Genomic DNA, 12,568 nt, shown 5'->3' with positions numbered 1-12,568 from the left:
GCAATTCTGGTATTTATAATTAATGAAATAATTTAATAAAGGCAACTTGATACAATTACTTATTAAGGTTGAATAAGAAGATGTTTAACAAAGATGAGTCTATTCAGAGGATCCAGCCATCCCAAAGAATTACGTCAGCTTGATTTTGACACCTTTGTCTGGATCCAGTTATCAGCTTTTTTGAAAATACTGACCTCCAACTGTACCTTCTAAAACAGACTAGCAAAACATGTGAACACCAGACATCTTAGCCCAGCTAGCAGAGACTGGCTGTTACTGGAAATCCATCATCAAGTCAGACTTATTCTTTGGGATTTACCCAACAATTGAACCATGAGCAGGAAATCATCAACAGTGATTGGGGAAAACACAGATGCTCTGACTAGCTTTTTCCAAGATCTACAGACAACAAATGAAGCTATCCAAACTACAAAACATACAGGTGCATCAGAAGCCCTTAATAATTAGTGCATCACCAACAAAAGTAAAAGACAAGAAGGGAAGAAGATAATTAACGTAAGTAAGAGACGCTGCAGGATTATTACAAGAAAGGGACAGGGAGGAACTTCATAGTAAAAAGCTGTCTGGTGCCAAAAGCTGCTGCCCTTCATTGGATATGTGACCCAAGACTGGAAAGTAGGGAAGAGAATAGCATCTTCCAAACAGAGGTAAAGAGCAGCCTTTCTTTAAAGACAGATCCTGAGGGGAGGGGAGATTTGCAACAATCTGGTGTCACATAAGGAAAAGGAGAATTACCAAATTACTGCAGAACAGCTACTGTAATTCACTTGAAATTGTTTTCTATTCTGTAAACCACTATATTAATTTTCTTTTAGCACAAAAAAATTCACATTGCTTTGCTGTATCACATTACTTCTTATACGCATGCATTAAGCTGCTGCAAATGGGACTGAGCATTGTAAATTCTGGCCTAACCGTGAGAGTGTGATAATCCAATTGTTGTGTTGCCTGTTATTGCTGCTATTTCCCCTAATGAAGCAGCGCTATTCGCCTTGAGAAGTACATGGGCTCATTGGTACGTGGCATTGTGAAGACATAACAAGAAAATAACACATTAGGATTGAAAAATTACTCACTTTTCTTTCCATCCATATCTGCATGGATTTTCCGAGCCAGAAATCCAGTTTTATACACAGCAGCATTGGGGTCATGAGGGATGTCCAGAAATGGGTTATTTGAATTGCCAATTCGACTCACAGCCTTTGTCTGGTTCCCATTATCCTTTTCATCTGTACCATCCGAGTGAGATTTTTTTTTCTCTTCTTCATCCCTTAAAAAGCAGTGAAAATCATGCATGAAAGATGGACTGACCAGCAAAGTTTCATTTCAGCAATTTTTGAACACTTCTTATTAAAACATAGCTCTCTCTTTATAGGGTACCATATTTAGGGAGAAACCTACAGATATATCAAAATACAGACATATCATAGCAAAGCTTCAGTTCACCTACTTCACCAGCACAGGACACAGATTTTCAACAAAGCCCAAGTTTCCATTATTGTCTCAAAAGATAAGACTTCAAGAATGTTCTGTCCTCCAACTTTGCCTATTTTTATTTCCATGTATTTGAGTGCTAAAATGGGAAATATTTTCCTGCTGGGTTTAGCTGAAAAATCCCCAATTTGTTAATGAGTTCACATGTAGATGGAAAGAATTAGAAAACTACAGATCACTGTGGCCTAGCCCTTAACTTAGCATATGAAACATATATAATAAAAACTCTACATCTTTATTTTCCTCTGCAGACTAGCATAAAATTAGTAATTTAAAAATAAAAATTTTGCTAGGTGAATTATGGTATCTTTACTTTGGAAACAAAATGCTGTTCAAAATGTTACTTATTAGGGCAATGTATTCCACATAGTTCTTGGGCACAACAATCAAGTCACAAGGACTGCCTGACTAATAAATACCATTTTGCTTGTCACAGGCAAAGGCTAAAAAGGACAAGGCAACCTAGAAAATAAAGGGTATCCTTCACAAGAGTAGAACAACAGTTTTCAGAGAACATTCCAGATTACAGAGTAGTCCTTCATCCTCTGAAGTCCACATACATTCCCCTCCAGGTGACTAGGAAAGGTGTTGTCAGGGAGTATGAAGGCTTTCATTGGAAAGTCGTGGTGGCAACACCTCCTGAGACCAGCATCTGATTTTTTAAAAAAAATTATCATTTGAGCATAATGATGGCTAATACTGCCAACCTGTTGGGGGTGGACCTCAAGTTGCTTCATCTCACTGGACCCAGATGACTGGCAGAGACAGGAAGCTCAGGCAGATCTTCCAAATACATGTATATGCTCAAAGGCGTGTATTATGTGAGGATTAGCAAGGCATGTATCAATCCAGAAGCTCCTTTAGGGATACAGTGCTACCATGGCTCCTTATGGGAATGACCATTCAAAGAAATGTCCTCCAAGAACTGCAGGCTGCAGCAACAAATCTATCTTATCTTCAGCTCTGCTGCAAAGGAAGCTCATTATCACTCTCTACAACTACCTGAAAGGAGGATGCAGCCAGGTGGGGGTTAGCCTTTTTACCCACGCAACTAGTGACAGGATAAGAGGACACTGTCTCAAGCTGTGCCGGGGGAGGTTCAGGTTGGACATCAGGAGAAATTTCATCACTGAAGGGTGGTTAAGCATTGGAAAAAATTTCCCAAGGAGATGGTGGAGTCATCATCCCTGCAGGTGTTCAAGTTCAACAAATGGACGCGGCACTTGATGCCATGGTCTAGTTGAAAAGGTGATGTTCAGTAAAAGGTTCCACTTGATGATCTTGCAGGTCTTTTCCAAACTAGATGATTCCAAACAAAGTGATTCTATGATTCTATGAAATGATCTTCAGGGGAATAGCTTAGTCTAAGGAAGTAAAAGATTAAGAGGCTGGTTTGACAACAAAGAAACCAAATCCAGGAACATGGGGGCTGTATTAGTGAGCTCTGTAGTAGCAGGGAATGTTCCCAAGCATTTGACCGTGACCACCTCATATAAATTATGGAAATATAGTATGTCCTCCTAATTAAGAGGAACAAAATTTTTACTTGAAGACGTGATTCCTGCAAGGAAGAGCAGTCCTTGCATCTTTAACCTACTGATGTGTGCTTTCTCACTACAGCACAGAAAGTTCTACAAAAAAAATTTTATTAGTCAAAGCAGTAAGGACTTCATCAAGTATACTTTAGTTGAAGCTCTCTCCCAATTGAAAAAGTGAAGGCATTTCTGACAATTTTGTTTGTCCCTACCATTCATGGGTCTACTACACTCACTAGCTGCTGGTAAGGCTGAACCACTTGTGTTACGTTTCTTAGATTTATGTCCATTCCAGAAGCAAATTCTCTCAACATGAGTCTGAGGCACTTAATCCAGATTAAAATCTCTCAAATGGCAGAAGCACACAGGCTGATTTTTCACACAGAAGTGCCTTGTGAATTCTGGGATTTCAGCCAAGGACACAAAAGATTTCTCCTTGTCAGCAGAAACCAACTGCAGTAAAAGGCTTCACACTTTCTTGGAATAAGCTATCTCCTTTGGAGCTATGGGAGTGAATTACTGTATACTGTTCAATTGTCCTGTGGGAATATACTAGTGCCCTTAACCAAGCAGCCACAGTGGTGTGATGAGCAATCCTGTGGGGGACCCTGGACACCACTATGAGCTGGGGGCTCTTAAACTCAGCACTTCTAGGGCAGATGTTAGGACAGGAATTCCTCAAAAGATGCGGTGGAAAGGACAGAATAGCATCTGCTGTCATGGCTGCTGACAACACTGAACAAACATTTAACTGATCTTTTATTCTATCATGAAAATGGGACATCTTTGAGACTCAGACGGTTCAGCCATTTCTGAGAACTGAGTGCTCTGACAATAGGCACGAGGGCAAGGTGCACAAGTAGGTCTGCAACAGGCAATGACGGAAGACAGAGAGGCAAGAAGGACATATTACAAACAAGAAGTGGATGAAAACCAGGGGATCTGGGACTCATTTTCTCAAATACTCCATGTTACTACAGTGGTCAAACATAAGAAAATAGCAAGATGATTTGGAGGAATAGCTTTTCCTCAGGCATCTTCCAAAGCTGGCTGAATAGATAGGTGCCAAATACTGTTTATCAGGGATTTAACAATTTGAACTTCCTTCTAACAAGCCTTTACGGTACTTTTGCAAGAAAGAACTGCAGAAAGTTCAGGGGGCCTCTGGATACATAAACCAAAACTAATCTTTGTTTGAAACCCTAAACTGTTGGGAATGTGACTACCTGCCCATCCTCAGATGGCTCTCAAAGATCATCATGTGCTGTAAAATCACCAGTGTTAAGGCCTCCAGTGATGTCAGCAGGAGTCAGTGGGCGGTGGTCTGCACAGGCATGTTCAGTTGTGGATGTGGTGTCACACAGGCATAGCTCAGGTCCTTTTGAAGGGCAAGACCACTGCCTCTCTTCCATTTCATATAGGAAGTAGAACAATCCTTGTGCCTTTAGGGGGAAAACCCCCACAATGGTTCCAAAACACCCTTCAGTAGGCAAAACATCATCATGAGGGTTCAGTTAGGCTTGCAGAAGTCTTACAAAATTTTCCACCCCTGATCAGCAAAAGAAGATCATTCCCTGCTCTGGTTCTGGAAGCAATTCCTCTGGTGACCCCTCCCGGATGACTGCAAAGGGTTGATAGCTGCAAAACTTCTTTTAAGTCCCACTTTCCATTCGTAGGAAATGAATGTGTCACTGCTCTGCTCTGCAGGGTACTGGTGAGAGGAAAAGATTACCATCTGTAGAGTTTCTCTAAGCCTCTGCTTATGGCACATGATGTTTGCAAGGCTTCCCAAAACAAGGAGATTCAGTTTCACCTCTGTAAGCCTGTCTCTTTGGAAAAAAAACCTGCAGAGAGAGCAGTAACCAGCCCTCTGGCTGCCCATGAGAACCAACACACCAAAGCCAGGATCTGCTTGTGCTATCATTTACAGCCACAGGATTGAAACAGCAATGTTTTCCTTCCCAAATACATTGATAACTGACAACTACAAAGTTTGCCCCTTATTCTTAAACACATAGATGTGAAAAACATAAAAATCCAGATGTTGCCATTTTGGTGAAGAAAAGCATTTTCTGTCTCTACCAAGAAGATATACAAGGAAGCCCCATTTCTGTCTTTTGGGAGAAAAGCACCATCTGATTCTCTCAGTAATAGAATTATTTCTGTACACTCTATGTGGTCTGATTTGAGGCTCTGCCTCAGAAAATTTTGAAATCATTAATCTGGAACGATGTGGTCAAGCCTTTCGTTTTTAAAACTCTGCTTCATCTCTGCATTTGTTCAAATAGCAAACTTTTATGACACAGCAGAAGGTTGATTTAATCTATTTAAATACTGCAATGGAAAAAAAAAATCAGGTTTTCTATCATGCATCTGTGGAACTAACAGCATTCGTATTAGGAAATCGACTTGAGAGAATTTTTGGCATCTTTCCCAGTGGGAGAAGAGAAAAAAAAAGAACCACCTGATCTTGCCCTAAAACCAATCAAGAAGTTGCAAACAGTAAACATCCCAGAACTTGGGTGACAAAAGTTAATTATAATAGAAAGAGATTTCTCAGTTTGACCTAAAAACAGGTGAGCTTCAGCACAGATGTCTTTATAACTATCCTGATTTCAGCATCCTCATTTCACTGTTTGATTTGGCACCAACTCTTTCCCACCATCACTATCTGAATGACCTGATTTCTTTTGGCTGAAAGGAGGTAGGTTTTCGGTGTAGTCCAGAAAAAACAAAAAAAGAATATACCATGTCCCTGTAAACTTCTCTGGATAGAGAAGTGTATCATTTTCTAGTTAAAAACTAAGTTATACTCTTGAGAACTACACTGTTCTGCTGAGAGGAGGCTTTTGGGACACAACTGGCAAATGCAGCCATTTGGCTTTAGCAATTTTGTAAGCAGTGCTTTGGGAGTTCATATATTAATTCTAGATCACCTGTTTTCAGATTATGATTTTTTTTATTCCTATTACCTTCAACAGTAAACAGACACAGTATTACAAATAAAAACAATGATGATATTTCCATGTAGACATCATGCAAATGAAACATATTTAGCTCTGGCAGCTTTGTAATCAAATAGATTTTCCTCTTTCAGCTTAAAGCTTACAATAACCAGTGTGAGAGCCAAAGAATGAGAAGCACCTAAAAACCTTGGGATATGGTATTATAGACAATAAAGGGATGTCAGGCAATCTATCTACCTGCCTCTATAGCTGGATCTCCTCCTCATGAACCATTCCAAACAGAAAAACCAGTTCACAAAAACCTCCAATGAAAGTGCTTCTATAGTTTATCCAGGCAAACCTGTGCCTTGCTTTAAATTGATAGAAAACTTTTTAAAAGGATTTCAAATTTCCCTTGTTTCAAATTTAAGCCTATCCACAACAAACATGAAGAACAGTTCACACTTGCAGTGTGAAGCAGAAGTGTGCTTTCAGGATCCCACATTCACCAGTACAGTGTAAATTTCCAGGTCAGATAATTTTATTTTACAGATTATGGCATGTGTTTCACTTTTAACTTTGTGGAGAACTTGAACCAAGCACTACTGCAGAAGAAGAGCTGTAATGCAATTCTCTCTTCAGAGCTGTACTCATGCTTTCCTGTTCAAAAAGGATAAATGAACACTCCTACTGAAAGTCTCTGGAGAACATCTGCTGATTAAGGTGTCACTTCTCATGATTACAAAATTGAAGTCAATGGTAGCCTTTTCTTTGCGTGGGCTTTGGATCAGACTATAATTCTACTGGAAATGTACTGCAAATTGTTCAAGATGATAACACACCTAGCTCACAACTAGTAAGGTAAGGGCTGGATAGCAGTCTTTTGGCATCTTATGTTTCACCATTACCCTTTCCTGTGTATGGATTTACTGATAGCCATTAATCCACTAAATAACATACTTCTAGAGCAGCTCTCAAACCTTTTCTTAGCTCAAGAGTGTCTTAGATCCTCAAAGGATTTCTGGATGGAGGAAAGGCATTCCCTCAAAATGACAACACTGTGGGAGAGCTTACACAGGGGTTTGCAGTCCTACCTTCACCTTTGCATTACTCCCACTTCTTACCCTGCCAAGTGCACCAAGGAAGCTAAGGAATAATCTTTGGAAGGGAGAGAGTATTCTCTTTGGTCCCATCAGAACAAAACTGGCCATGTCTCCTTCCCTTTCAGTTTTCTCTGTGGCTCATAACAGTAGAGCAAGAGAGTTATGTGCCTCCTCCCTCAAGCTCAGGCAGCCCTAGGGCTTCTTGGGATTATTACTTTATACCAAGCACCATCTCCATAAAAATGAAGAGAAACATCTTCACACTCCCACACTTCCAGCCAGCACTCTCGGCTCTAAAGGTACTGCCTATGCCCAGAATGAGCTTTGTTTCTCATCACAGAAATTAACTGTAACATCAGTTCTATCATGTCAGTCTCAGATTGAACAGACAATTGGCACCTTTGAGCATTCTTCTGTAAGAAGGTAGATTTATATCCATGCAAAGTCATATTTAAGAAAGAATCTCAACTATCCCTCTTCCAGCCTGCTTGGAATTTCCCCCCTAACAAAGGACATGGACTATACTATGTAAATGCCAAAGCAGTTACCACTTATACAGAAGCAAGATCTCATAAATCACCTTGACTGAGGTTCATGGGAGCAGAGCCAGTCATGAGCCAGTTCCCACCTGGAGGCTGCCCAAGTGTATTAGACACGGTATGGTCTCTTGGCAAGAGCTGGAGGAAAATTCTGACATTGAGAAAGTCACATAATGGATTCTGCTGGTTCTAAAGCACCTGTGACAGTGTCTGGCAAAGAGCTTTGGTGTGACATGTAAGATTCACACAGCGTGTTCCAGGTCCAAGACACAGTCTGTGAAAATGTCTCCCACCATGACTTTTAATGCTCATCAGAGATGGCACTTCTTGCTGATTCCCATTAATAGCACACCTTCTTTACTACTCTGACATCACCTAACACATTTCTGAACTAGGACAGCAATCCCACTTGGAACCAGCTGCCCTTGTGAGGCTACACACCCTGACAAGAAATTTGTTTGCAGAACATGAACTTAAAACAATGAAGATCAGAAGGCACTGAACCTGCAAGACCTATGACAGTTGCCAGAACTTCTAGCACATGAGGTATAGGACCATGCATTCCAGACATACATTGTTCCCAAGAAGGTGAGGTTTCAGATATCTAAATACATGCAGGAAAATACCTTTGTATAGTTAACATATATAAAAGACATCGTATTCCTATTCTATACCAAAATCCACTGTTCTGGAAGTGACAAAATCAAAAGGAGACACTTCTACCCTTTCCTGGCATAACTAGACCACATGAAACCTAAGCACAAAGAGATGTCTGAAATGAAACTGAAGCTTCTTCTTGTCTGCAGCATATACATAGTTAACAAGTCTTAGCCTGTCAAAAGCAACTAAGGATTGGAGAGGGTGATATCAGACTTTGTCTAATTTATCATCTTTCACATTAGGTTGTTGTCAAGTTATCCATAGTTAATCAGGAGACAAACCAAGACAATAAACCAACAGCAGGAAACTCAATCCAAGAAGTTTGTTTCTATTCAGCGGTTCTGACACAATGAACAGAAAGATAAAGGAGACGTCAACTTCTGTTTTATTTATGCAGTCATAGAACAACAGAGGATTTAATTTCTCTCTTTTTAGGCTGAAGTTTCCTACTAAATGAAGTGTCCTCTTTCCTTACAAATACAGTTGGCTCCTATCATTAACAACTCCTCTTGTTGGAGAAACAGATGAGGCTGTCTTGCCAGGTCATTCATTAGCAAAAAAGCAAACTCATTATGTACGCTGGCTATCTTCTACAGGCTTTGGATCCCACACATATGGTGACATAGGACATATAAACAGGTTACTACACAGGTACTGTTGTTAAACTTCTAATTTTACAACAGAAGTATACTTACACTGCCCATTCCAGCTTCTCATTCTTGATTGCATTGTAGAGGGCCTGCAAAGGGAAAGAAATGAGATGGAATTACTGTTTCATCCCTCCTTCACATATATTAATATGTTGAGGAAAGATACCCAGCTAGTATCAGCAAGCAAGTGGTCTCTGATCAAGAAGGTCCCATATCTGCTAATAGCAATGTGAGAATCTTCAGCAGAAATTTCACCTAATTAAAAGATACTGTATAATAATAATAAGCAAGTTTTAAGATTACAGTCATTTTCTCAAGCAAGTTTTTGGGGTTTCTGGCTTGCACCTTCTTAAGAACAAAGAATCATGGAATAGCTATGGAAGGGACCTTAAAGACCATTTAGTTCCAACACTCTTGCTGAGGGCAGAAACACCTTTCACTAGACTAGGTTGCTCAGAGTACCATCCAACCTGGCCTTGAGCACTTAGAGGGATGGGTATCTACAGCTTCCCGGGGCAACCTGTTCCAGCACCTCACCATGCTCACAGTAAATAATTTCTTACTAACATATACTCTAAACCTGTTCTCTTTCAGTTTGAAGCCATTTCCCCTTGTCCTTTCCTTACATGCACTTGTAAAAACTACTTGTAGGCTGCCTTCAGGGACTGAAAGGCTGCAATTAGGTCATTCTTAAACTTTCTCTTTTCCAGGCTGAACAATCCCAATTCTCTCAACCTGACTTAATAGGAAATGTGGTCTATTCACCTAATCACCTTGGTACCCCTGTTCTGGACTCACTCCAGCAGGTCTGTGTCCTTCCTGTGCTGGGACCTCAGAGCTGGATGCAGGGTTCCAGGTGGGGTCTCACCAAAGCAGAGCAGAGGGGCAGAATCCTCTCCCGCCACTGCTGCCCATGCTGCTTTGGATGCAGGCCAGGATACAATCAGCTTTCTGGGCTCTCAGATCATGTCCAGCCTCTCATCCACCAGCATCCTCAAGGCCTTCTGGGCAGGGATGTTCTCAATCTGTTCATCCCCAGTCTGTGCTGATATCAAAGGTTGCTCTGACCCAGGTGCAGCACCTTGAAACTTGGTCTTGTAAAACCTCTTGAGATTCCCATGCACCAGTTTTCTATCTTGTCCAGGTCACTCTAGATGCCAGCCCATCCTTCAGCTGGGTGTCATCTGCAGATTTGCTAAAGGTGCATCGGATCCTTTAATCCATGTCTTTAATGAAGACATTAAATAGCACTGTACTGAACCCCTGAGGGACACCATTTGTCACTGATGTCTATCAGGACATTGAGCCATTGACCACTCACTACCTTCTGAATGTGACCATACAGCCACTTTCTTAACCATCTAACAGTCCATGCATAAAATCCATCTCTGCAATTTAGAGACAGGCATGTTGTGAGGAACTCTGACAAATGCTTACAGAAGTTCAGATTAATGACATCTCAACCCTTCCCTTGTCCACTAACAAGGTCACTCTGTCATTCAAGGCCACTGGGTTGGTCAGGACTTGTCCTTGGTGAAGCTGTGCTGGCTGTCTTGAATCACCTCCCTGCTCTCCAAATGCCTGAACACAGCTTCTAGGAGGATGTGCACTATGATGTTCGCTGGCACGTGGTGAGGCTGGGAAGTCTCTGGTTGCCAGGGTTCTCCTTTCTACCCCTTTAAAAGATGTGTAGCATGTTTTCCCTCACCCAGTCACCTGGGACTTCACCAATACAATGGTGAATTCATGACTAGGGTGGCTTTACAAATACCATGGACAGTGGCTTGACAATTGTATCAACCAATTCCCTCAGAAGTCTGGGATACATCTCACTGGTTCTAATAGACTTAGGTACATTCTAGCTCCTCAGGTGATCATGAACCTGAACTTTACTTACAGTTTGCAAGAGCTACAGGACAATGGCCTTGAAATTCAAGGTTCACCCTAATTCCTGACACTCAATAAGACCTTCTGTCAATGACTTCAAAGATTTCACCATACAGGCTAATCTGTGAAAATTTGCCAGAATAGCTCTCCAAAGACCCTGAGCCTCACAGACACCTGTATGCTTTCCCAGTCACACATCTAAACATAAACATATTCAGTTTCTAAGTACAAAACAGAAAACTAATGTTAAGCAAGTTCTGTGCTTTAAGATCACTATACTGGACTGCTGTCCACTAACACCGTTCCTCTTTCAGTTCATAGGAAAGGTGCCCAGTAGGTTTGACACCAAAGGTAACAGTTCTGTTTTTGATACAAGCCTGCAAAGAAAAGGGTCTGATACCTGACTTAAGACTGGGTGAGTATCAGACAGCTAGGATGTTTTGGTTTGGTTTTTTTTGAGAGAAAGTACATATATCAGTTGGATAAGTATGTCTTATTTCAGCTCCCCCAGGATCTGATGTGCACAATGCTTAATACCTAGTATTACTACAAACTAATGGAGTTCTTCAAATAGGTCACTTAAATGAAGTACTTTGATATGGAATGTCCCTGATTCTCACACATATAATCCGCACTTGTAATTCACCTTATATACATAGCTAGATTTACTCCCTCTGGCACATAACTCCTACACAGCCTCAAAATATGTTAACGTGTAGAAGAACTGTTGATGCACATGATAAGCAAAAAGTAGCACATCAAGTATGAACAAGCCTGAAAATCACATACTATAATAGCTATGACATAATGCTCAACAGAAAAGTAACATTTAGATAGCCTTAATGCTGACCCAAACCAAAAATAATTTGGAAGCTGCAGAGTTGAAATTAGTCTTGTGCATATGCCACAGCTGAATTCGCATGAGCCATACCATGAGTGTATCCCACTCTTCATCCTGTTATCTATCCACTGGCTCCTTTCTGAAACTGGAAGTCTTATTTGAAGATCCTTAATATTCAGCTCTGTGGAAATTTGGTTTAACTGAACCATAAACAAGCAGGTCAAACATTATGGCATAATTCACCTCATGCTGATGCTACACAGGCAGCAACTCTTGGTCACAGTGTTCCAAGAAAGTAGGTTTCTCACAGCACTACAACAGTTATGAACACCAGGAATAATCATGCCTCATCCTATTGACACTGAGCTAGCAAAGAGAGGTCCTCAGCACTAACTGAACTGCACTGTGCCTTTCAAAAAAATACGATGAAGTATTTCCAAGCCTGGAGTTTTCACCACTTCTACAGAGCCTGTCTTCTCTGAAGTTGTATAAGGAGCTCTGAACCAAAGGCAAACAGGCAAAGGTGAATGGATGGGCATTTCTGGCAATTTGTAGGCACTTGTTTAATTTTCAGGTAAAAGCTATCAAGAGATTTTAAGACCACTTTGCATAAAGAAAGCAAAATAAAGAGTTAATATTTCTTCTGCCAGTTCAGCAGAATTAGACTACAACAATTTTTGTACACAAACGAATGCTGATATGGTTCCTACAGTCACTGAACATTTCTTACATGATTTGGCCAAAGCCTCTGTCTTATTCTTTGACTTGTTCTTGTCTTCCTACTAAATTATTCTCTTACATTTTGAGCCATAAAATTACTTTCAAATACAAAGTGAAGAGGCTGCATACTTCCCCCAGTTACCTCCCCAGTTTTTCAGTAGTATTTTTTTTCT

The 12,568-nt window shown here is 40.7% G+C and overlaps 1 protein-coding gene across 5 annotated transcripts in view; it reads right to left on the bottom strand.

Annotated features, from left to right (window-relative positions):
* PSD3 (pleckstrin and Sec7 domain containing 3) overlaps positions 1-12,568 on the bottom strand; it is a 121,355-nt gene that overhangs the window by 29,219 nt on the left and 79,568 nt on the right. For all 5 annotated transcript variants that reach the window (XM_015652479.2, XM_015652480.3, XM_015652481.3 and 2 more), the window contains 2 exons: positions 8,993-9,036; positions 1,098-1,291 (listed from right to left, as the gene is read on the bottom strand). In XM_015652479.2, the coding sequence (XP_015507965.1) occupies positions 1,098-1,291; positions 8,993-9,036 (238 nt within the window). The remainder of the gene's footprint in view (positions 1-1,097; positions 1,292-8,992; positions 9,037-12,568) is intronic.

The sequence above is a fragment of the Parus major genome, chromosome Z (genome assembly GCF_001522545.3).
Source record: "Parus major isolate Abel chromosome Z, Parus_major1.1, whole genome shotgun sequence".
In the NCBI taxonomy this organism is placed as follows: Eukaryota; Metazoa; Chordata; class Aves; order Passeriformes; family Paridae; genus Parus; species Parus major.
The sequence above is the reverse complement of the archived record's forward strand: the minus strand, read 5'-3'. Positions and strand labels throughout refer to the sequence as shown.